We start from the raw sequence: 25,551 nt of genomic DNA, 5'->3' as shown, positions 1-25,551 counted from the left end.
ATCAGAATTCCCTTCATTTTTAAGGCTGAATAATATTCCACTGCATAGATAGACTACATTTTGTTCATCTGTCGATGAACCTTTGAGTGGCATCTCTTGGCTATTGTGAGTAGTGCCGTGAACACAGGTGTGCAAATATCCCTTTTAGTTCTTCTGGCTATAAACCCAGAATTGGAATTGCTGGATCCTGCAGTAATTCTGTTTAGTTTTTTGAGGCGCCTCCATACTATTTTCCCAGGGTCTGGATTTCTGACACATATAAAATGGAGTGTTGGCTGTCTCGATGAAATGCTTTTTTTTCTAAAAGCCTTTTTAAAGTCTCTCAAACATCCTCATGCACAAGGACAGATTGGAAAGCCCAGAGCATGGGCTTGAGAGCAGAGACTTGCCCTGGTCTCCTGGCTGCCCCAGCGAGTGGTCCCGCCTTGGACAAAACCATCCGCAGAAAGGGACTGGGCTGATGGAGCTTCCCAGTTACGTCAGGTTGTAAAATATATTTAGGGGATAGATGTGGTAGTAGCTGGTTCTTAACTTTGCCAAGTTAGGAAATTAAATAAATCATTTACTATCACCATGATTTTGTGAAAGGACATGTTAGCATCCAGAAGGCAGAAAGAATGTAGCATCAGAAAAAGGCCTGCCTTAAAATTTTTAAAGTCTAGCTTTATGGAAACCTCACTACAGTGGATTGGCGACAGCTTTGCCACCAACTGATACTTGAAAGCAACTGGCCTGTCCTGGGCCAGCTAGAGAATTTATGGGGCTCAGTAGAGAATGAAACTGTGCAGCCCTTGTCCAGTAATTATCAGGAATTTCAAGACAGCACCCTTAGACCATTATACCAAGCACAGGCCCCTTCTGAGCTCAGGGTCCAGCTGCAGAGCTTGCACCCAGATGAAGCCGGCATAGGGCTGGTGAACCCCTGAGGTCTTCTTCAGGCCACTGTGCTAAGATTCCCTCTCCAGGAAAAAGCTGTGCAGATAGACTCGAGTGTCACCATTAATGTTTTAATGTCTTAATATCAAAGACAATGGCATTGGGCAAGTTAAACTCTGTGTCAATTGTGGAAAATAAAACATCTGACCAGTTTCTGCCTTCTGATCCCGTTAGATAGAAGTTTGGTGATTTTAAGGAAAAAATTTAGCTTTAGCTTCTTTCATAGTAAATGCTTTCCTTCCTCCAGAGAATTCACGTATACACTCCTGATGAATCATTCTTGTGATCAGCCCCACCCCTTCACAACCAAATTTAGAAAAAAACACTACCTAGTGGATGTGTAGATTTGGGTCTAATATTTTTAACATTTAAGATTAGTTGAGAATGAAAAACTAGCATTCTTCACTTGTTGGGTTTTCTCTAAGAGGGTCTCTAATAAAACTTCAGTTGTCATTACATTGGAATGGAATTCATCTTGGCCCGTGTGACTGGCTGCTGGCAAGTCATCCCCACTGTAAGGAATGTGTCGGTCCAGCTGACCCTAATCATATTAGCGTCTTTCAGCATGTTTCTGTGTTTTCATGTTTTGAAAAAAGATAGCATGCAAATTTGTTTTATTTTATTTATTTTTTCCTGTGGCTGCCACAATCTTTATTTATTTATTTATTTATTTTTAATTAGTTTCTGCTTTATAACAGAGTGAATCAGTCATACATATACATCTGTTCCCACATCCCTTCCCTCATGCAACAAATTTGTTTTAAATGCCCTTACCCATTTGCAAACCCTCTGGAAGGCTTTTCCTCTTTTAAAATCTGCTTTGTTGTTGTGCTTATTGTTTTGTTCGTTTTGCCATTGAGGAATCATGTGATTCTTCCCATCCCCTCTGTGCACCCACCCCCAGAAAAAATTAAGAGGAAATCTACATTAAGATGATTCTTTATTGTTTAAAATCAATCATCTTGTGTCTTAAAAAATAATAATATTACCCAAGACTGTAGTTCTTAAAGCCACTTGGCAGTTTTTACTAGAAACCTACTCAGAACTCTCCATTGCTTTCCAAATGTGTCACCACTCCATAACCTACAGCCTCTCTCTGTCTCTCTATCTGTCTCTCTCTGTCTCTCTCTCTCTCTGTCTGTGTCTCTGTCTCTCTCTCTGTCTCTGTCTCCCTCTCTCTCCCTCTCTCCCCTCTCTCCCCTCTCTCCCCTCTCTCCCCCTCTCCCTCTCTCCCTCTCTCCCTCTCTCCCTCTCTCTCCCTCTCTCCCCTCTCTCCCCTCTCTCCCCTCTCTCCCCTCTCTCCCCCTCTCCCTCTCTCCCTCTCTCCCTCTCTCCCTCTCTCTCCCTCTCTCCCCTCTCTCCCCTCTCTCCCCTCTCTCCCCTCTCTCCCCCTCTCCCTCTCTCCCTCTCTCCCTCTCTCCCTCTCTCCCCTCTCTCCCCCTCTCCCTCTCTCCCTCTCTCCCTCTCTCCCTCTCTCCCCTCTCTCCCCCTCTCCCTCTCTCCCTCTCTCTCTCTCTGTGTTTAATGACCACTTACCCAGCAGCCACCAGGTCATGCTTGGCCCTCTGCCCCACTCCATCCTGTCGCTCGATTTTTCTTTTAAGAAGAGCCGTGGAGTTTTTGCTCCCTGGTGTTTAAAGGGCACTGGTGCACACCCAGCAAAGGCTTATATCCATTTTACAGTATTCCAAGTGGAGGAAAAGGGCCATTTCTCTTCCCTTATCTGTTTATGATGTGATATGTTCCAAAGCCGATCCCATCAGCCACTGTTATGGTGAACTTAATTCTCTGTGATGGGGGTCCTACCAACAGGGCCGCCGCGCGTGCCGCCGAGGTGCGTCCCGTTTCATGCCACATTACGCAGAATCTAGGACCGCTCACTCGACTGGCTCAGGCTGCCTCTCACTTGGCACAGATTTATCGGGATTTATGCTTTAAAACAGTTGTCCGCCTTTTTTCTAATGTTGAACTACAGAAACATCCAGTGTGTGTGTGGCTCCTGCAGCTTAGCTAGGGTTACTATTTAAAAACACACACTCAATTTGCAAAGTAACTCACGAACTTAGTTTATCAGACTAGCTTTGCACATAACAATAAAGGTGTCTGTGCTAACATTCCAACGAGATGAGCTGTGTCTGTGAGTGGAAATGACAAGAAGGAAGCAGAGACAAGAAGAGAGTCTGAGAGTGGAGGGAGGAGTGCTATGGCCATGTTTCCCCTTAACTTCCTATGTCTTGTTGTCTTATTTTACGATAGATTAGAAAAATAGGGGGAAATAGTGAAAACTTAAAAATAAAAAATATTTTCAATAAAAATATTGAAAATAAAAAACATTGAAAATTTTAAAAATTGAAAAAAATGTTGAAACTATTTCAGCTGCTTCTGGAACAATCTGATGTTCTGCCTTTTTCTACTGGCATAACCTGCTTCTGAAAATGATTCCCTTAAGAGTTAGACTTTCTCGAAATGGCTCTCAGTGTCCCCACTCTGCTTCCTCCCCACTCCACCTGCCGCTTGCACCCGCCTCTGGGCTCCCTGTCCACTGCCCCCAGCTCTGTCCATTGCACCTGGAAGACAGCCCTCCACCCCCGCCCTGCCTTCCCTTGACCCATACCCACCTTTTCTAACCTGGTCGCCTCCTGAGCGAACAGTTACAGGGTTGACGTGGGTGGGCTCTGGGGGCTGCGATTCCAGGGACCAGCAAATAAATGCAGCAGGTTCTTTCATTCTGGAATGAATTTCCCATGAGTGGGGCCTGAGAAAGCAGTGCAGGTCGCTTGCAGCAGGCCAGTGGGTGAGGGAGACTCTCTGGGCCGCTTGCCGGGGCAGTGATTCCACCTCTGTGGGTCACGGTGCTGGTCGCAGCAGGACAGCATCCACTGCAGAGGCCCCTCGGCTGCATCGCTGCCTCGTCTGGGAGTGGCCCGAGGTGGAGCTGCTCCCAAACAAGGTGGTTGAAAGCTATGAGTGGGTGGCTGCCCTGGGTGCTGCGTGATACACAGCTTTCTTTGTCCAAACGGAAAGCTCAGCGGAGGCATTCCGTTGCACAGACCCGGTAAGCGGGGGGGATGTCTGGCCCGACTGTGCGGGGCTCACCCAGTCCCAGGGGGGCCAGCGAGCACCTTCCATCCATCATTTACCTCCCAAGCGGATGCTCCTGGGGGCCTTGAACTTCAGAGCCAGCCTCTCCAGAGGGGAAACCGAGGTCGTGGAGAGGATGAGTGCAGCCACGCTCCCCGAAAGGCCCAGGTCTCTTTTTCCCTGCGAGCACCAGCACATCACAGACACCTAACAGGTTGTGGAACTTGAGCCAGGTTTTGTGCATTAATTCATCTACTGCCTCCTCACTTCCAGGCCGGCGCGAGCCGCTGACCCAGCCTGACATCTCCTTTATTCCTGCTTTGAGGTTCCGAAGCAGAATCCTCCTAGGGTGCCTCAAACCTTTAGAGGGATGATGTTGCATTTGCGTCACTGCTTGTATCCTGGGATATATTCCCACTCAGCCCGCTCAGGTTCCAAACAGGCAGGTGCTGGGAGATGCCTGGTGCTCATGACAACAAAGCCACGAGGGCCCCAGGCCTCCACCTGGACCTTGGACTAAGGTGTTGGGGGGAGACTAGAGCCCTTACCCTCACCTTCTGGGACGGCGCCGGGCTGAGCCTGCTCGCGCGGGACCTACACCTGAGCACAGACTCTCACTCCTGGGCTGCCGGGACTGAAATCTGCCCACCCGCCCCCAACCCCTGCTGCCTGGCACACTTAACTGTGACTCTCCGAAGTAATAAGCCTAATGCAGTTGACTTTATTTAATTAATAATGATCCTGTTCTGTTCCTCCGAGCTCATAAAGCACCCTGCAGGTTGGCAAAAACACTCATAATATTGATCCGAAGTCAGGCAGGATATTTATTTTGTCTTTGCCCCGTGAGCATAAATCCTTGTCCATTGCCTTCTGCTCTCTGCATGTGGGATTTACAGTGGCCAGTTTCTTAAAAGCTTCTGGTAATTAAGGAATAAATGGCCATCAGTCTTTGTTGGCTGCCCTCCCCCATCCCGAGGCCGGCCCCCTTGGCAACGCAGCCGGGGGAGAAAGCATGCGTGCCGGGGCTCGCAGTGGGCCGGGGTCTTCCCCTGCAGAGAGAGGAAGCCCCTCTGTTTTCCTAACATATTGTTCCAGCCCCCTCTACCATGCCTCCCCTTCCAGTTCCTGTTTTGCTTGAGGCCGAAAGACACTTGGGAAATTCCTTGCTGCTAGCTAGTGCTTTCTTTCCTCTTCCTGGCCTCTTGGGTCACCATTTAAAGCCGTGCAGGTCTCCTCCAGTTTCTCCTCACCCCAAAGGACATTCCTCCACTCCGGTACACTTTGCTACAAAATCTCCTTTCAAATCACTGTCGAGAGACTTCCCTGGTGGTCCAGTGGTTAAGGCTCCATGCTTCCAGTGCAGGGGGCGCGGGTTCGATCCCTGGTCAGGGAAGTAAGAGCCCACATGCCGCGCGGGGCGGCCAAATAAATAAATAAAGTCACTATGGAAAAATCCTTTCCCACCCCGTGAGGGGGAAAGAAAAAAGATGTTCCTGGAAGGAGCAGGGTGATAAGCACCCCGAAAGTTCTTGGCCTTCTAACATTTGGGAGGAGGATCTCCCATCAAAATGGACACATTTGACTTGACACTGAGGGGGCTTTGGGGAAAGGCCATGCCTGCCCAGGGTCTGAGCCAGAGAAAGCCTCGTCTGTGGAGATGGGAAGGCTGACCACTCCACACGTCACCCCAAAACACTGTCCATTCTGCCTCCATGATGGGCCCCTTGAGGACCCAGGGAACGTCTGGCCACGGCTCCCGTGTCTGCTCCTGGGGACCACAAAACGGTGCTGGAAGCCAATCAGAAGCTCTGTGGTTATTTGCTAAAATGGTCTTTGCTGGGAATCCAGCGCATTAACCTTGCTACCCTTGGCCGCCTGCTGGGCCCTCCCTGCCAGACCCCAAACACAGCTGGTGGCAGCTGAGTGTGGCTGCATCCTTGCAGCCCTCCAGTGGACAGAGGAGGGGCCCCCGACCACATCAGGACGGCGTTTCTCTAAGGGGGGTGGCCCGGGTCGTGTGCGGCTCTAACTCAGCCTCAGCTTTCCCAAAGGGTCTTTGAGACCCGCCCTGCCCTTAGCCCCTCACTGACAGCACGCATTTGTGGTGCTCCAGTGACGTCATGGCCACCAGCGGTGACAGGTGCCCCCCGGGACCCGGCTGCTGTCCTGAGTGCTGGCATCTGTATTGGCTTCCGTTCCACTCCGTCTCCCACACACACGTGGGTGATTTCCTTTCTCTTCATTCTGCATTTATGGTTATTCCCCAATAATTTTGGTAAGAAAAACTATGGGAGAGAAAAACCCTCCCTAGTGCTGGTCTAGACAGGTCGTCTAGGTGAGCACTATCCTCTGCCAGGATGGAGAAGTTCTACATCCAGTCATAGAGACTCACTAGATCATCTGCACTGCCCGAGACGGCAGCCGCCAGCCCTGGCGCCACTGAGTACTTTACCTAGAGTAGCGGGACTTGTTGTTTTATCTGGATTAACTTAAACACCTGTGCGTGGCTCACGCTGCCCCCGGGGTGGTACAGCTCTAGATTCTCCAAAGTGACTCACACTTGCCCCATCACCACGTGGTGAGGTGATTGAAGAGAACGGGCGGGCGGAGTGCTGGGGACTCAGCTGGAATCCCACAACCCAGGCGATGCCCTTCCAGATGGCATCAAGTTTCCTTATTTGGGATGTGGCAGAGCCCGGAGGAGGAGCTCAGGCGGTGACCACCGGGGACAGCCGCTTGGCCATCACAGGTCGGGGACCCAGCAAGCCCGTCTTCACCTTCTGAGATGTGGGGGAATGATGGAAGGACCTACCCCACCAGGTGTTGTCAGAACGAAACCAGATAATTACTCAGCCCAGCGGCTAACACGTCAGAAGTACTTAAGAAACACTTTTCTTAAGTGGGGCTTTTCCTACTGTGTGTAACAGAGTCCAGCTATTTTAACAGTGACCTGTCCATGGTTGATCACTCCATGCCCGTTGCCTGGCTCATGCCGAATGGTAAATAAAGGTCAAGGAAGGATGAGAAAGGCTTAAAGTTTACTATAAAACTGCAAACAAAGATTAACATATACACAGTGCTATATATAAAACAGATAACTAATAAGGACCTGCTGTACAGCACAGGGAACTCCACTCAGTACTCTGTAATGACCTATATGGGATAAGAATCGAAAAAAGAGTGGATATGGGTATATGCATAATGGATTCACTGTGCTGTATACCTGAAACTAACACAACATTGTAAATCAGCTAGACTCCAATAAAAATTTAAAAAACAAAAACAAAACAAAAAAATACCTAAAAATCCCCCTCCAAAAAAACAGCAGACATTGTTGAGGACAACATCCTAGTCGATTCACATGGCCAAGGCATCCCGCTGCGGCTTTTCTGCTCACTGGGCTAAGAAGTCACTGGTCCCCATAGCAGGCAGGCTGAAGTACTAGGGACACCCAACCCTTCCCGGGACACCCTTCAGTTACTTGAGGGCAGATAAACCCTCACAACGGGCTGCTGTCTTTGTCCCCACTGTAATCTGGTACAGCGCTGTCATGTGGCTGGTCTTTTTGCCCCAGTGGCATCCTTGGCTGCTGGATGCCTGCAGACCTCACCTGGCTCGCCATTGACCCCCGTGTTTCCCCAGAGCTGAGCACCACAGTGGTCTTCCAGCGCCTGGCACAGCGGCCCTCGCCCCAGGACTGGCCCTCGGGACTCATGATGGAACCCAGTCCAGCCCACATGTGGGTCGTGGCCACAGAGATGGGAATAAAGCTCTGCTTCCCCACAGCCCTGAACTCCCACGTTTTCTTCTGCAAACGTAAATGCTCACTTCTGACCCCTCATCTTCTCTTCTCGACACTAACCTTGATGCTGTTGTGGTCTGAGTTAGCCGTCCTTGACGTGTGAGCATCACCTGGTTTATATTAAGAGGCCCCGGGTGTTGCTGGCACCACAGTGGACAGGAGGGGACCAGAGCCAGCCTCACTCACATTCAGGCACGCGTGGACTAGAAAGCCCTCCTGCCCTCTCCGTCTGGTCCCCACGGGCTGGGAGAGCTCAACATCCATCCTTCTCCAGAAAGGAGCTGTAGCCGGTCCACAGGCCAGTCTTGAAGCCCAGCGCCGTCTGGGAGCCTGATCCCAAGTCCCCAGCTGGGGCTGCGTCCGTCCACAGCCCCATCGGCCTGGATGGTGTGGGATTCCTCAGGTCTTGGCATCCGGCCGTCCTAATTCAAAAAAGGAAAAGCCGTGTCCGTCAATTCCAGACTCCATCCTTTTTTTCCCCGTCTTCTGAAGCTTGCCGCAAAAATGACCCATCTCTTCTCCTGAAGCCTTTCCTTCATGTCATGATTTCCCCAAATATGGCCACAATTCTGCTATCACACATGCATGCTGTTCAGCATTCGACATGTAGGTCACTTGTAAGAACACGGCGGGTGTTCCGGGGTCAGGAATCGTCAACAAAGCCGGTCACCGTTGTCACCATCGTCACCGTCACCAGCAGCACCATCACAGTAAACGCTCCTGCGGCTTGGAGACGGCACCTCCTCAGTGGGGCCTCGCAGTATTTACTGGTGCTGGCAGTTGATTCCATTTGGCAGACACTAAATCTGCGGGTTGCAGGTGAGGTGTGCCCCAGGGATCACCTTTGGTGGAGCCTTGGCCGAGTCAACACCCCTCAAGGTCAAGTGTGGCAAAGCCTCGTCTGTCAGGCTGCAGGCCTAGCAGACCAGCTGAGCCTGGCAGACCCCACAGGACCCTGGACTCACGGCTTCTGAGACCTGGGCCCCACGCTCACACATCAGGCAGTTTCCTGGGCCCGGAGGGCATAGAAGGCTACCTAGAAAGGGTTTCATCTTAGGCGAGAAGGAGAGAAAATATTTACTATTGTGCCTTCGATTGTATCTTGCCTTTCTCTTTGGGGGGATTGGGTTGGTGTCTTTCTTCTGATTAGTGGCCCGTTCTCTCATTTTCCCTGGTCCCGTGCAGCTGATTTATTTAAAGGTGTATCACCACAGGGCTCAAATGAGGAGCGGGGCCTCCTCCTTTCTGCTGATGGCCGGCCGTGCCAATAATTCATTTTTTAGCTCATTAGCTAACGGAGGCTGTGAGCAGCGGGCCTCCAGGGGACTGGAATGAGGTGAGGTGATCTACTGCCAGCTACACTGCTCTTGAACTGGCCTTCCTCGGGGAAAAAGAAAGGCTGGGCCGAGACAAGCCGGGAATCCCAGAAGCAAGATTGGGACGTCAGAGTCACCATTAGGGTATCTGTGCTTTGGCGTGATGGTTTCTTGGGGTGAATGGTTTTAGACAGAATATTCTCGCAGAAGAGGAATCATTGTCAGAGTATCCATCTTTCACATGGTAACTGTCGGCACGGAAGCCAAGTGGAAACAATGGGCCATGTGGCTGTCCAGTGTATTAATCAGACCAGCTGCCATAACAAAATACCATAGACGGGGGTAGAGGAGACGGAGGGGTTAAATAATAGAAGTTTATTTTCTCACAGCTCCGGAGGCTGAAAGTCCAAGGTCAGGGTGTCGGCAGGGTTGGTTTCTGTTGAGGCCTCTTCCTGGCCCGCAGACCCACCTACCGGCTGTGTCCTCTCCTCTGTGCACGAGGAGAAAGAGCCCCCAGCTGTCTCTTCCCCTTCTTATACGGAGCAGGACCGTGACCTCAGTCAAGCTCGATTACTTCCTAAATGCTCTGTCTTCAAATACAGACACATTGGGTGGGGTAGGGCTTCAGCACATGAGTCTGGGGGGGACACAGTTCAGTCCATAACATCCAGGAAGGCTTTAGATGCCTCAAGGCCACAGGCAGAGGTCCATCCAACCAGACTTGGCCCCAGAGGTCCTGACAGCTATGGGGTCGTTTGAATTTGCTGAGCAGTCCTCACCCCAGTGTCTCAGGTCCTTCTGCACCCTGGAGGGGGAGCCCCACAGGACACCCATGGATTTGTCAAGGCCTCTGGCCAGGGTCCCCTCGCCCACCCAGTGGGAGTGTCAGGCCCCACCTCCCTGCCCCCAACACCACCTCATCACCCGCAACACCCCCATAGGGAGCGCTTGTGTGCGCGATCGCAGTGCGAATCTTGAGAGGTGTTATTCTCTTCAAGCATCACGACACCCACGGCTGCCCTTTGTCAGGTGACCACTGTGTACAGCCAGCACATCCTCCGGACACGTGACTTCAAATTCCAAAACCACCTTGCCTGCTGTAGACGTCACTGTGCCCGTTTTCCAGGTGAGGAAACGAGGGCCCAGGAAGTGACTGAAGTTGGAAAAGTCTGCACCACAAAGAAGAACAAAGCAAGCACATAAACGCCAGCCTCTCCAAGGCCGAAAACCGCAGCCTTTGAGCTCAGTGTGGATTCTCTTTTCCCTCCCTCTGGCCACTGCAGGAAGCATGCAGAATTAAGCTTTCCTCCGAGTTTGTTAGCGTGGACAATGACCACAGGACATAGGCTGTAACTAATATTAAGTGCTGATGCACGCATGGGGGCTGCTGAATTAGCTCCCACAAAACGGAAACATTCCTGAATCCCCTGTTCCTTTCAGTTGGATTTCAGCTGTGGAGAAGCAGCACGTCGGACACAGACTCGAGGCCCAGTGGTCTGCCTTCCTTTGCTCTCCGGCCTCCTGGTGTCTGGAAAAAAAAAAAAAAAAAAAAAAAAACACTGAAACATCACCGTCCTGCAGGACCCAGAAGCCAGCATCGAATGCTTATTTTTAAATAACACAAGAAGTTTTGGTGAAGAGCCGTGGTCCTGTCAGATAATAAAAACCATGCATTGAACAGATCTGGGGGCGCCCTTGGTGGAGGTGAGGGGCCATGTGGACGTGGGGCTGGGAAAGGTGGACCCCAGCGAGAAGGCTGCCTAGAGGCTTTCACTGCTTTTGTCTCCTTGCAGCATCGCTTGGGGACGGTTCCCAGTATCAAACCTGTTTTCTGTATTTGAGTTGTTGGAGGTTCTGAAACCCTTACAAATAATCATCACCCCGGTCCAAGCCAAGGAAGCCCAAGCCCCGGGCCCACCTCCCTGTTGCTCATTTCACATACATAATCTCAGAGTCTTCCTCTTACAGAAGGCTCCCCAAATGGTATGTATTTTCAGCCCCACGAAACCTGGACCTGCCTTTATTACGTATTGCGAACGACACTGATTTTTAAAAGCAAAGAACAGCTTAAATGCACTCGTCATTCAGACACATGTCGAGTTCAGTGAATTCAGGTGAGCTTGGGGTGGGGCATTCCCCAAGAGACCACAGCAGAGGACCACGGCAGAGGAGCTAGAAGCTCGGGGGGTCTGACCTCGTTCTTTGGCTGGGGTCTTCGAATATTAAAAAGAAAACGGAATAATTGCAGTTAGGACTATAGCTACCATGTTCCATCCTCTGGTTTATCCCTGAATGACTTGGCAGTGAGTATTAAAATCAACCAGAGCAGAGTAAAAGAGGTCTGATTTTAATGCCCACCAAGAAATGAGAATTAGCAGATTGGAACTTGAAAATCTGGCTGTATCTCCCCCACTACTGTCCCTTTTCATTTAATTCACGTTTTGCTGTTCGGCAATTTATGAAATGCATCAACATATGTTTAATACATTTTAAAAAAGGTTTTAAAATAGCACGAAAAGCACAGCCCGGCCTGGGTTTTTTTTGTCTTTCACCTCTTCCGGTATTTCCAAGGTGTTGCCGGCACTTTTGTGCTTGGATTTTGGCCCAAGTAAGGGATGGTGTGCAGCCGGCCTCCGAGCTGCGGGTGCTGGTGTGAGTTCTCAGCTGCAGCCACGTGCTCGTCCTGGAAATCGCCTAATGAAAAGGGTCGGGGGGTCACTCGGGGGTCCCTCGTATGGACCAGGAAGTGAAGCAAAACTAATCCAGATTTACTCCTGGAAGAAAATGTTTGCCTAAGTATTTAGAAACAGATTAGGGCTAACCCGACACTACATCACTAGGAGCAATGTAAACACGGGTAAAAGGTGTAAACAGGGCCTTTATTCTGTACTTGGAAAGGAAAAATGTCACGGGTAACGAGTTTTCTTTCTCCAGTCTAGTGGAGGCCCCAGGTGATTCCTCTGTGTGGTTTGTAGCTATGTACCCTCCTGACTCCCCCGGAGAAAATGCTGAGTTTTAGGAGAGGGCAATTGTGGATCAGTGTATATGTATGTCTCTGTGGGTAATTACAGTCACTTCTTATCTCTAGGGCTTCTGTTTCTTCTTTCATCAGCCTCATCAAAGAGCATCCGTCCGGCGACTTCCCTGGCGGTCCAGTGGTTAAGACTTAGCCTTCCACTGCAGGGGGTGCAGGTTCAATCCCTGGTCACGGAGCTAGGATCCCACATGCCTCGCGGCCATAAAACAGAAGCAATATTGTAACAAATTCAATGAAGACTTTAAAAAAATTGTCCACATCAAAAAAAAAAAAAAAAAAAGCATCTGTCCAGCCTAAGGTCCCCCACCCCACTCCCCCTACCCCCCTCCCGGCCCCGGCCCCATTCTGTTCCCAGACTCTCTCATTTCAAGAGCTACATGTGAAGTCTCACTTCTGTCTTCTGCATTTCCCCCCCACTTTTTTTCCCCCTAGCAGTGCTGCAGCCTTGAGGATTACTGAGTTGTTTTCAGTGGTTTTCACCTTTATTAGAAGAGGCAACACCCCAGTCCACCATTAGCGGCCCAAGTGCACGAGTAGACGGCCCGGGGTCTTCTCCTTCCGGTCAATATAAACACCCCTTGCTGTTGGTTTCTTCTCTCTTTCTTCAGCTCCTCTTCCCATCCTGCCCCCCCCTCCCTTCCCCAGCCCTCCTTCCAGATGTCTCAGGCAACATCCTGTCCTCTTTGGGTCCCAGAGAGGGGGCCTGTTATCACCCCCACCCCCTGGTGTTACACTCTTGGGGGAGGGGCACCAGCTGCCATGCTCGTAGTGACTCACACCTTCCCTTCCCATGTCCTCCTGCCCTCTGCACCCTAACTCAGCTCTGGCCTCAGGGGGCCACCTGCCTGGCCTCCTAGGCTGGGCCCCAGCCCACTTCCCCTCGAAAACCCACCCGGCTGCTCTTTGTCTTGAAGGAGTTGTTGACACCCTCACCGAGGCTCCCCCAGGTATCCCGAGAGCTAACAAAGCCGAGCAGGGTCACGAGCTTCGCTTACATCTCTTTTCCCCATTGGATTCGCTGCCTTTTCATATGTGGTCTGTAGCAACATTTTCTTCTACAGGAGTGTGTATAAGACCCCCGAGCTCACACACCCCCTCCCCGGCCAATGAGGTTGAGGACTAAGCCCTCGAGGTGCCCCCAGGTGGCAGAACCCGCTGGCCACCCTGCCCCTTGGACTCCAGCCAAGTGGTCTGTAATCCTGGCTCTGACTGTGGCTGCTTAAAGTGGATCGGGCCTGTGGCATCCATCCTGCGTTGGGCGGGACCCCGGGCAGCAGGGTGATTCTTCTGGGGCCACAAAAAGCAAAAGAAATCACATGAGAGCTCAAGGCCGATCCCTGGTTCTCACACCTTAGGGTGTCAGAATCCCCTGCAAGGCTGGTTAAAACACATCCCAGGGGTTCTGATTATGGGGGCTGGGACGGGGCCTGAGAACCTGCATCTCTAACAGGTGCCCAGGTGGTGCTCCTGGTGGGGACCCACTTTGTACACTGTAGGGAAGCCTTTCCCCGGAGGGGGGCTTCCTGGTGCCGGGTGAAGGCACTTGTCACCGCCTCCTGGACACCTCCGGACCACACACCACACACACGTGGTGGCTGGGCAGAGGGCGCCAGCCTCGGTTCTCCCTCGCGATCGTGACCTCGCCTGTCTGGTGACTCTTGCAGGGAAGAGAAGGAGAGGTGGATCCGGGCCAAGTACGAGCAGAAGCTCTTCCTGGCCCCGCTGACGTGCACGGAGCTGTCCCTGGGCCAGCACCTGCTGCGGGCCACCGCCGACGAGGACCTGCGGATGGTCATCTTGCTGCTGGCGCATGGCTCCCGGGACGAAGTGAACGAGACCTGCGGGGAGGGGGACGGCCGCACGGCACTGCACCTGGCCTGCCGGAAGGGCAATGTGGTCCTGGCCCAGCTCCTCATCTGGGTAGGTCACCCATGTGCCCTCGGTGGGGAGCCGAGTCGCGGCAGGCACTTAGCTCCGTGGGCATCATTCTGGGAGAAGGCTATTGTTGCCCGCCTGGAAGTGGGAAGCATTAGTAATAGGGAATTTAGGATTTGGGGTGGGGGGCTCCCTTTCAGCCCACCTGTGTGAGGGCACACACAGAGCACCAGTTTAAAAGGGAGGAATGAAGTCTCCTTACGCAGGCACAGTGGTCCACTTTGCACAGCATTTGCTAGCATTTCTGCCAAGTTCATCTTTGGGATGACCCCTGCCTTGGGTCAAGCATAGTTGGTGATGTTCCTCTTGTTGCTTTTACAAAAGACTCCCATCATCGTTTGGTGGGGAAGGGGTGGAGAGAGAGGATATAAACTGAACGGTTTATGTGGTTTTCCCGTTGCCTCACCTTTGGATTTTTCGTTCACATAACACAAAAATGCTGGACCCTAGACTTTGAGCTTTGATGTGGTCGGAGTTTGTCAAAGGGCTTCTTCTGGACTCTTCCGATTAATTTCCACTGGGGAAAGTTATCTTTTTAATCTCTATTAAAGCATTTGCCATGCAGCTTGAATGGGGAGAAGAAAGGGAGAAAATGACTGTGCCACCAGGAGCTGCTTCTGAGAAGCCCACACCCCCTGCCTGGCTGCTGCCTGCATGCCTTTGGGGTCCTTGGCCACGGCAGGTCCCCATTCGAAGGGTGGCAGAAAGCTGCCCATTGAGAGGGTCCTGGGTAGGGAGGGGAGGTGTGTGCTCACCAGTAGGGGGACACTGTCCAGAGGTGGCTCACCTGCTGGGGGCTCTTCTGTTCCCAACCCCAGGGGCAGGCGATGGGTCTGTCCAGCACAGCTGAGAATGATGCCAGTTTCTACATATTTTTACCTGACTCTTGGGATGGGTGTGATGGGAGAATTAGATACACAGATATCAGAATCACTCAGTGTTCAGCTTCATGTTAGCAGTTGCATATGAGTCTGCTGGGGCTGCCCTGACAAAACACTACAGACTCGGGGGGTTAAACAACAGAAATTTATTTTCTCACAGTTCTGGAGGCCAGAAGTCCAAGTCCAAGGTCAAGGTGAGGACAGGGTCTTTTTTCCCTGAGGCCTCTCTCGGCTTGCAGACTTCTCTCTGTGTCCTCACAGGGCCTTTCCTCTGTGTGCACATGCATCTCTGCTGTCTTTTTCTCTTCTTATAAGGACACAGGTCGTATTCGATTAGGGCCCCACCCATATGACCTCAGTTAACCTTAGTTACCTCTTTAGAGGCCCTACCTCCAAATACAGTTCCTATGTTGGGACTTCAACATATAAAGTCTGGGGGAACACAGTTAGTTCCATTAACAAATTGCATGCCATCTTTCCCCCTCAAATTGGCCAAGAGTTCCTTTAATGCTAATGCTTCCTGAAGACGAGAGATGAGACTCCCATCCATGGTGGTGGAAGAAGTGGACATCAGTCCACCCTTTCTCAAGATCCAGAAGCTTAAAAATATTTGTGTAATTTAATCTCATATTACCCCTTCTAGTCATCACTCTGACAATCAGAGATCCTGAGAAAGATTCAATATGAGGATGTACATCACAGCACTATTTAGACCAATGACAACTTTAAAACACTAGTGTAGGGACTTCCTGGTGGTCCAGTGGGTGAGACTCTGCGTTCCCAATGCAGGGGACCTGAGTTCAATCCCTGGTCAGGATTCGATCCCCACATTCATGCCACAACCAAAAAAAAAAAAAAAAAAAAAGATCCTGAATGCCACAATGAAGACCCGGCACAGCCAAAATAAATAAATAAATAAATTTTAAAAAATAATTAAAAAAAAATAAAACAATGTGTAGCTACCGAGGACAGAGTAACTGAGTTATGTTCATACGGAGGAATATTATATGGCTGTTATATGTCATGCTTTTGAATAACTTTTAATGATCTGAGAAAATTATCAGAGCACCAAGTTCAGTAAAAAAAAAAAAAAGATACACATTATTTGTGCAAGTTTTATCTCAGTTATTCATATATGCGTTTAGATTCAAAGAAAAACCATTAGAAGGAAATCCGCTAAAAGATTAACCAAGATTATCTCTGAATAGCGAGATTATACGTGATTTTTTCTTCTTGTGCTCTTATATATTACCTATGTATTTCCTACAATGAAAATGAATCGCCTCTGAGATCGAAAGAGTGATCGTTTTTTGTGTTTATAATTGGAAAGTCAAAATAGAAATAGCAAAACTAGAGGTATCCTTGGTCCGTTTCTGTCGCACAGGGGAGGGGCTTTTCGATGCAAAAAGCACATTCTTTTCTGAAAAGAATACACCTGGCGGGGGTAGGGGGGACAGGGGCAGGGACACTGGATGCTGGTGTCCCCCGCGGGTTCCTGGTAGCGCGTCCCGGGGTCCGCATCTGCCCCAGCTGCCTGCGGTGTTGAACAAAGCGCCCTGTCCCCTCCCTCCCGTGACCCTAACGCGGTTCTGTTGCCTCCGCAGTACGGGGTGGACGTGATGGCCCGCGACGCGCACGGGAACACGGCGCTGGCCTACGCGCGGCAGGCCTCCAGCCAGGAGTGCACCGACGTCCTGCTGCAGTACGGCTGCCCCGACGAGCGCTTCGTGCTCATGGCCACCCCCAACCTGTCCAGGAAGAACAATAACCGGAACAACAGCGGCGGGAGGGTGCCCACCATCATCTGAGGACCGGCGGTGCCCGCAGCCTCCCACGTGCCCTCAGGGATCACGCCACGTGAGTCCCGTCGCGTCCCCTCACTCCTCCTGGTGGTCCCCAGCCAACCCCCCACGCCTCCACCCCCCACCCCCTCACGCCAAGCGAAATCACAAAACCTGGATGGTCTTCAAGGGGCGAAGAGGAGGCCCGGAGGCTGGAGCATTGATTCCTTTGCATAAACTCCCCTGATCAACACACAGGAGCGACTGGCGGGCCTGGGTTTGTTGATGGTAGCACACGGCGCCGGACCCTGGTCCCTCCGGTGGCCGGGAGACAGAGGGTGGCACAAGGGACGGGACGTGGGTGAGGGGAGGCGCTTAGCCAGGAGAAGGGGCGGCTCCCCTTAACGCGCAGGTCAGCACATCAGTACATTTCACCTCCACCAGACGGAACACTTGGGTTTCATCTCTTCTCCGAGGAGCTTGACGGCATAAATCAGAAGCAAGCCAAGTTTGTCAGGTTTGAAGCCCCTATGATGGTATGTGTCAAATCAGTTGTAGCTAATCTGTCCAGGGAGAATACTGGCTTCATTACACTCGTATAGTTGAGTTCTTCCAGCATTACCGCTGTTTAATAGAACATGATTAGTCATCACCGAGGAGAAAGCATATTAGCCAAGGAGGTAGTTACACAGCACGCTCTGATGATTGCCACGATGTGATTCCAATACTCTTAGAAGCATCATATTATCCCAGACATGTTCTTTCAAGCCCTTGGAGCCCTCCTTTCTAAATTCACTGTCATAATTTAGTATCTGTTTAATTTTTCAGTCCAAAGAGAGGAAATCAGTTGCCGAGTATTATTTGACGGCAGTCTCCTTGGCGCAAAAACAAAATGGAAAAAATAAATAAGAGTGACTTGGAAGTTCAAAAGGAAATCACGAATTCAGCTAACAGCAGCATTTTGAGCACATTTAGTGAACTAAGTAAATGCGTAAAAGGCTATTTTTGCCCAAACCTGAGAGATAGTCTGTGTCTTTTTGCCGAGGTGGGTGTCTTGGGTCTCAGTCACTCTGGGGCCACGTTGCCCAAGTCACACAGGCTTCTGTATTCTGTCTTTAGATGAGATGTGTTGAAAATCTATTTGAATAAAAGAAGTTCATAAATATGCATTGATTTTTGTACAGACAAATGGCACCTCTGTTAATTTATAAATTGAACTGGATGTGAACTAATAATATGCAACTAGTTGAGATAAGAGGGTTACAGATCATTGTACACGGGAAATATTCCCAGCAGTAAACACTTCCATTAATGTGATATACAGCTTCTAAAAAGGAGCATATCAGAATAAGATGGTGGTACAATTTGCTTATTAAAATCAAGAAAGGGGGGGATAAAAGCATATTAGAGGGGGAAAGAGGCGTGTGATTCCTTCTGACCCTACTTTTGCCCACCCAGAGGAACAGGCTGTGGCAACGCTTGGGTTGACTTTCCAAATCCCAGACCCGGGCACTTTGCAGAGGTCCATCCTGACCGCCGCTGCCAATTTGGGAGCACAGACTGACTCATGAAACGCCCTGAGACTTTTTTTTTTTTTTTTGCCTGGCGGCCAGGCCCGTCATTTTAGTACATCACCCGATTGGCCGTCGTCATGGTTTCTGGCTGCTTCAGACTTCGGCCACCTTCAACGTGGTGGCCAAGCATAGTAAACCAGATCGTGACACCTTAGGTGAAAAAGGAGAGGGGGCAACTGTGCCTTGAGCCCTTTGGCAGTATGACGGGGGAGAGGGCGTCACCTTGAAGGACGGCATGGGACTGATGTAGCACAGAAACATAGGACCACGTTCACTCTGCCGCCTCCGGGAAGTTCCTTGCTCTCATATATTAAACCTTCTATTTTGTAAGAGTTTTTCCTCTTCTTTCACTTTTTTAAAAAAAATTAAAGTAGGTGGGGAAAAAATAAAGCTTTACGCAGTTTCTACCTGGGTCAGTGTTTCATGGGCATTTCTAACCTTGACGCAGCTCAGTGGAACTCGGCGGTTTCCCAGGATAACAGGTGCGGAAGCCTCCAGCCTGGGAGCCTTGACAACAGGTCCATAATCCCTCCACCCGATTTTTAATTCTGTTTCATCGCTGTGTGGTTACTTAAAATGTGAATAGAGGAAAAAAGGAAGTCCTTCCTGTTTTTGAAGAACGCATTACTGTTCTAATCCAGCCACGCGCATTGGCCTCCCCGTTAGCATAGACATTATGTAGTGAACGCAGATAGAGTATAAACGAAATTCTTAAATTATTTCATTGTAGTTAATTCCCACTGTAGGAATGCTTTATCACAGTGAAGCCTTCTTTTGAAAAGAAACGGAGTTCCTTGTAAGGCTTCTCTTTGGGATGTATATGGGTGTGTACAGATTATTATACGTGTTTATAATATAATATTTTCCCAGATGACTTCTTTTTTCACTTAGCCCTTCACGACCTGAATGCTAGACTGGTTTCTTCCCTTCCCTCCCTCCAGCGCTGGGACTTCATTGATTCCTTCTTAGAAAACTCGACCCCTCTCCTGCTATTTTTAGCGATATTGATCTGCTGCAGGGGGCAGCCTGCTTTCTCGAGCCCTGAGTTTTGGCAACAGAGAAAAGGCGGTAGTGGGTTTTAAGGGTTTTCTTTTAAAATAAAGGTGACCGGTGGCTCGTCTGTTTGTATGTCAGTGTCAAACTAGAAGTCCTTTCTTTGCTGACAACGCTCTCATTCCCATCTTAAAGCCTTACTAACACCAAGGCCAGAGAAGCAAGGACCCGGGGCCAGTGTTAGAAATAACCAGTTGAGGAAGGGGGTCTGGTTTTCATAGTTTATTTCCATGTAAGTTCAGGGACATGACAGTGACACAGGAAGCCACCACTGCAGAACCCACGTAACCTTTTCTATTCAGAATTCAAATTTTTCCTTGACGAGAAACCCACTGGCTGGGGAAGCCATGTGATAAGGCAGCCACTTGTGAGGGCACCTGCACAGGTGAGCTGGTGTACTGCAGACCTCTCTGGATTTCTCTTGTGGCCAAGAGAACCCTGCGGAGAAAGGAGCCTTGATTCTGACAGTGCATGGGTGGACCTCGAGTACTGAGGTGGACAGACAGATGGTTCACCAAGCCAGGGTCCCAGGTGCCTTCTGTCTCCGGTCTTCCCAGGAGATGAGCAGTCGAGGGTGAGTGAGTGACGTTACTGCCATGAGTCTTTGGTCCCATAAGCAGGTACAGTTTCCTGTCCCCCGGGAAGCCCACCCTATGTGGAATCATCCCAGAAAGCAGGTGAGGGCAGCGGGTGCTTGCTGACCGCTGGGCTGTCGGGTGCAGGAGAGAGCAGCTCTTCCTGAATTACTCTGGCCCGGAATCCTTAAAGCAGCACCTTTCCTGCAGGGCCACGGGCCCAGGCTATGGCCCTTGTAGCACCGGCGCAGGGCCGTGCACTTATGCCCCCTCCTCTGAGGTTTGTGCCGCCTGGTGCGGTCCTCTTAGACCCAGCCTCGGCCTCCAGCATCAGCTCCGGGCCTCCCAGTTTGGTGCCACCTGAACACATTCAGGCTCATTCCCCACATTTGCAAAGGAGCTGTCACTACTTCATTAGGGAACAATAGTCCAACGAGATGGGCAGCCCTGGGGCCGAGCAGACCTGGGTTCACCTGGCCTTGCCGTCCCATCCAGCTGCCCAGGGTCCTTCCTCAGCTGTGAAACCCTGTGGCCTTGCAGGGTGTGGTGACGTTTGGACCAGTGTGATAAATGCCAGCCCGATGCCCAGCCAGGGATGGGATGCTCAGGAGAGCAGAACGTGGATAGGACGGGGCCAAGAGCACCAGTCAGGAAACCTGCCCCGAGCCAGTGCCCTGGGGGGTCAGTGGCGGCCAGCTTGCCGGCCCCTCCCGTCGAGGTTCTGACCCTCCTCTGTCTCTGCTAAGCCCGTCGTCGTCGTCGTCGTCGTCGTTGTCGTCCGTGGGAGTGAGGCTCTCCGAGGACCCCTCCTCCCGGGCAGCCCCTCCCCCGGGGATGAGCCCTCACTGCCCCCTCCCCATCACTCACCGCCATGCGCCCTCCAGCCTGAGTCTGAGTTTGATTTTCTAGAGGACGGAAGGGTGAGTGTCCCCCTCAGGCCCTTCACTCCCGCTGCTTCTGGCCGAGACCACCCTTCTCTCTCCCACACCCTCTGCTGTGTTGTCGATCCCAAGGCCTCTGTCCTTCGGACGCCTCCTCCAGCACTGAGAGGCCGCTGGGCACGCTCGTATTTGGGGCCCGTTCAGTGTCCTTATCCTGCTTCCTCTTTAAAACCAGAGCTTCTTGCAGGCACCCTGGGCTGGCAGGGTGTGGCTTGAGGCTCCAGGGCCTCCTTCTCTCTCTCTCTCTCTCTCTCTCTGTCCCTCACTGAGCTGCTGTGGCTGGTCAGTGACCTTGTCCTGGGCCTGCCCTTGGTGGTACCAGCTTCCCCCTCGGGAGTGGCCATTGGCTCCTGCCCAATCCCTGGCCTCAGCTGTGCTCACGGGTGACGTGGGCCCCAGTGGCTCCAACCCCGCCAGTCCTTTCTCTTTGCATTTAGAATGTTCTGGAAGCAAGGGGGGGGCAATCCACATTCCCACCGGGGGGGCTCGGAAGCCTTGCCACCATGTAGGTCCTCGGTGAGTAAAGTAGGGTCAGGTCTCAAAAACTGCTCAGATGGCACAGATAATTGGAAAGCAAATCCGTCACCTGTGGACGGGCTGCTTCCACCCGCTCACATCCTCTCTGTCACGTGCCCTGCAAGGTCATTGCGACTTTTCTGGAGCTCCCCTGGACCGTATTTATGTCCTTCAAGCCAACAAACTGAAAAGCCATCAGGAAGGAACTCAGATAGAAACGTGCTGAAGATACACATCTTTCCTTCCCAGGAAATATAATTTATTTCTAACTGCCTCTTTACACGTGGGTTTCACACGCTGTGAAGTCGTGTCTTGGAGTGATTTTCACCCCCATCCTTCACCAAAAAGCTAAATAAGGGCCTTTGGCGTCGAGACTTGCATTTTTCTCTTTTAGCCATGGTTTAGACGTGTTTCTTTTTTGGATTCCCCAAGTGGCTGTCCTCAGGAAGCCCTGTGGTCAGTGGGTCTTTGGGGTGGGCTCCACCCTGGCCAGGCCGGGGCCCCCAGGTGTGGGCAGGGGCCCGGATACACACCTGGCCTGCTGAGGCAGGGTCTGCTCCTGCCCTGCTCTGTGCCCTATGCTGACAAGTCCTTGTTCAGTCAAGTTTCTAAATCAGCTTCAGTCAAGACATCAGATTCCTTCCGGTTATGCAGACGAGAGAAGCCGGCTGGGCTAATCACTTGGGGTAGATGAAACACTGCTCAGACTTTCAGTTCCATCACTGCCAGGAAGTAGTCACTGGAACCCAAGGTGCTGTGACATCTGAGACAGAAATGTTGCCACAGAGGGTCAGCACCTCCATGTTGGACGTTCAACCACCTAAGACGTGATCATCCCCAAACCACAGATTTTCTCCCCCTTAGAAAAGAAATGCTGTCCTAAAATAGATTTTTTTTACAAAATATGAATAAATTCCCTGTCTCATTTTGGATGTCTGCTGCTTTTTAAACATAGATTGACACTTTTTTCCAGTTGGCTTTTTCAGTTTGGGTCTGAGTTGAAATTAGAGGACATTTCATCAGCAGGGGATTCTGTAAAACGAAAAAGTCTGTTTTTAATCTGTGATTTTTTATTTTAAAGCCCAGATTTTAGAAGTATTTCTGTTTCACCAGTGTAGCAAGCACCCTCCCCAAAGCAAGGGTGCAGTGACCATGAACTTGAAAACCTCTCCTTAAGGCATTTCACTTATGAGGGGTTGTTTTTGTTGACAGCATTTGGTTTGGGGGTTTGCGCCTTTTTGGTAAAAGTGTCCTTATCTGAGGCCCTCAAGCCATCCAGAAAAAGGCCTTCGGTGCCGGGGAGAGGGCAGGGTTGGGGCAGGCGTGCCCAGCAGAGACCCAAGGTGGCTCTAAAGGCTGCAGGTGTACCAGCATGAGCCTGCCCCATTAAAAGGACAGGATCACTGGCTTCCAGCCACCGCGGGACACCCGGCTCCCAGCAGTTGCTGGCTGTGCGCAAGGAGAGGCAAGGTGGCTGCATGAGTGAGAGGTGGGCTTGAGGCTTGTCTTGTGTTGGGCCTGGCTGTGGCAAGGACCCCCGAGGGTCGTGATCAAGGCGTAAGAGAGGTTCTCGCCTGTCCGAGTGCAATTAGGACTCATCCAGATTTCAGTGCCGGTGAGCGGTCCATGACCTTCAGCTTTTGAGATGCAGATGAAAGAAAGGAACCAAACAAGATGTGAGAGGGCTGGAGAGGCTTTGGAATGGAGCAGACCCCCTTAACACACCCAAGGTCGGGAACAGTTGCCCCTAAATCAGATTATGCCCCTGTCTCCCTAGTGCTGGACGGCATCCACACCGGCCCGGAAGCTAATGCCTGAGCTGGTTCAGATACTCTTGTAATAAGGAGACTCTGCCCATCCCCTAGAAGCTCATACTCAGAACTGGCTCCTGGAAATTAAAGGTGTGTCGGGCTGGGTGAAGGACGTCCCAGGTCTCCCCACCCCTGTAACGATGCCTGTGTTAGAAACCCAGAGTGCCTGGCTTTGTGCAAAGACCTTGGTGAGCAGCCCAGCTGGGGACACTGCACTCAGCTCTGCACCTGACTGAGCCGCCTGGGGAAGAGGTACATCCCGCTGGGGAGGACAGAGGCTGGACCCAGGGTGCCGTGAGCTGGGGACAAGCCAGGGAGTTAGCTCTTACTGCTCATGTGAGCCCAACACGCACCTCTCAGCCCCCCAGTCCCACCCACTGGGTCCCGGCAGTTTTCTCACCAGGACGATTACAAGTGCACTGGTGGACCTGAGTGCGGGTCAGAGCTGTTCTGTGGTGGATAGGCAGCGGGTAGGTACCCTTAGAAACTGCTCTGTGGCTGTTCACGCATCTTGGTCTTAGAAATAACGCCTTCTCCAAACCTTCAAAAGCAGCACGGTTTCTCTCCTCCGACTGAGTTTTGTGTCTAAAATATATCAAATTCTTGGGGCTGCTGCCCCTGCCCTGGCTTGAGTGCCCGTGTGCTGGGGCTGCCGTGTGCACTTGATCAGAGGCGCTCTGCCAAGCCCCGGAAGGACCGGGCTGGCGGCCCAGAGAAGGGCTAGAATTCGGCCGCACCAGCCACAGGCATCGCCACGTGAGTCCGAGGGTGTGGCTTCCTGTCCCTGACTTGGAACTGGGTTCTCATCTTGCCACTGGGTGTGTTTCTGAAAGGGAAGCCTGAGCAGGTCAAAGGTGATGACTGAGAGGCATTTCTAGGAGGGCATAGGGAAGGCCGCGCCTCGGCACATTTTAGCACATTTCTCTGTTCTGTAAATAGCCATGTATAGAAGATGGAAGAGTAGCCTGGGGTTTATCCAGAGGTGGGGTTTTTTTTTTTTTTTTGGTTGTTTTTATATTACCTCATTCAGCAAGTTTGTTTCACAATGACTCAATGATGCTTTATTTATATTGTTTGTACTGTAATTAAAACCATTGACAGACATTTCACTTGGCTTGTTATTTCATATGATCTTGTTTTGATTAAATATGCCAGTTTGTATTTTCCTGCCTTGGGATTTTTTTGTGTCAGCTGTACAGTATTCTAAGGGGACAAAGAAAAAGAAAAATGTGTAAAGTAATGGAGAGAGGTGGCTATAGTGTAGAGGCCTCTTTCTAATAAAGAAATGGAAATATGTCTACACCGCTTCCGTGGAGGTTTTTCTTGGGTTTTTTTTGGGGGGAAGGGGAAGGCATTTTTTGTCATGATTAATTGGGTTTCTATTCCCAGGTCAGTGCTTACGGAAGGGATTCTGCTAGGCCCGGGCAGCCCCGTGCATGAGCACACTGGCCCAAGGTGCTACAGTCATGGCAAGAGGGAAAAAAACAAGGAGCAGCTCTTCTGACCTATTTACAAGAAATTCCAAGAGGCCCTCGTTCCTCCAGCCAGGGATCACCTGGGCCCGGAAGTTCTGATACATCAGATGCTTCAGATGTATCTTTGCACTGGACCCACAGTGCCCCAGATATGTGATGAGGACTCAGCAGTGGCTAGAAAATAAACCCATTCCAGGACGGTGTTATTACTAATATTATTAAAATGTTCTCATGCAAAATAACATTCTATCTTTATCCCCCAATTCAGAAAAGTATAAAGAAGGTAAGACCCAAAATGCCACCACCCGGACGTCACCACAGTTAGTCATTGGAGCACCTTCCAGACTCTTCTCTCTACAGACAGACGGATGGCTTTCCAACCCCCCAGTCTTCCATGTCAGTAAAGATAGAGCCGCGTGATCACAGGACATGCTAGTATTGACAGTTTCTGTTGAGATTTCCCCGTGGCGTGGGGAAGCCTACAGTACCACAGAGTGTCTGGTGAATCATGCAACACAGAAGGGAGCGTGCCACCCAGCCACACAGTCACATGACCCCCAGCAGGCCAAATTCAAACCATGACAAAGGTGACCTGTCAAAAAAAAAAAAAAATCTTTGCTATGGGCTTCCCTGGTGGCTCAGTGGTTGAGAGTCCGCCTGCCGATGCAGGGGACACGGGTTCGTGCCCCGGTCCGGGAAGATCCCACATGCCGCGGAGCGGCTGGGCCCGTGAGCCATGGCCGCGGAGCCTGTGCGTCCGGAGCCTGTGCTCTGCAATGGGAGAGGCCACAACAGTGAGAGGCCCACGTACCGCAAAAAAAAAAAAAAAAAGGTGAC

General features: G+C 51.0%; 1 protein-coding gene across 5 annotated transcripts in view; it reads left to right on the top strand.

Annotated features, from left to right (window-relative positions):
- Positions 1 to 24,539, top strand: part of AGAP1 (ArfGAP with GTPase domain, ankyrin repeat and PH domain 1) — a 574,296-nt gene extending 549,757 nt beyond the window's left edge. For all 5 annotated transcript variants that reach the window (XM_082631241.1, XM_082631240.1, XM_082631242.1 and 2 more), the window contains 2 exons: positions 13,837 to 14,092; positions 16,593 to 24,539. In XM_082631241.1, coding sequence (XP_082487367.1) covers positions 13,837 to 14,092; positions 16,593 to 16,796 — 460 coding nt within the window. In that variant the 3' untranslated portion in view covers positions 16,797 to 24,539. The remainder of the gene's footprint in view (positions 1 to 13,836; positions 14,093 to 16,592) is intronic.
- Positions 24,540 to 25,551: the final 1,012 nt, after the last annotated feature.

Source organism: Mesoplodon mirus, assembly GCF_964341445.2.
Source record: "Mesoplodon mirus genome assembly, chromosome: 8".
Taxonomy (NCBI): Eukaryota; Metazoa; Chordata; class Mammalia; order Artiodactyla; family Ziphiidae; genus Mesoplodon; species Mesoplodon mirus.
This window is presented reverse-complemented; position numbering and strand designations above follow the sequence as displayed.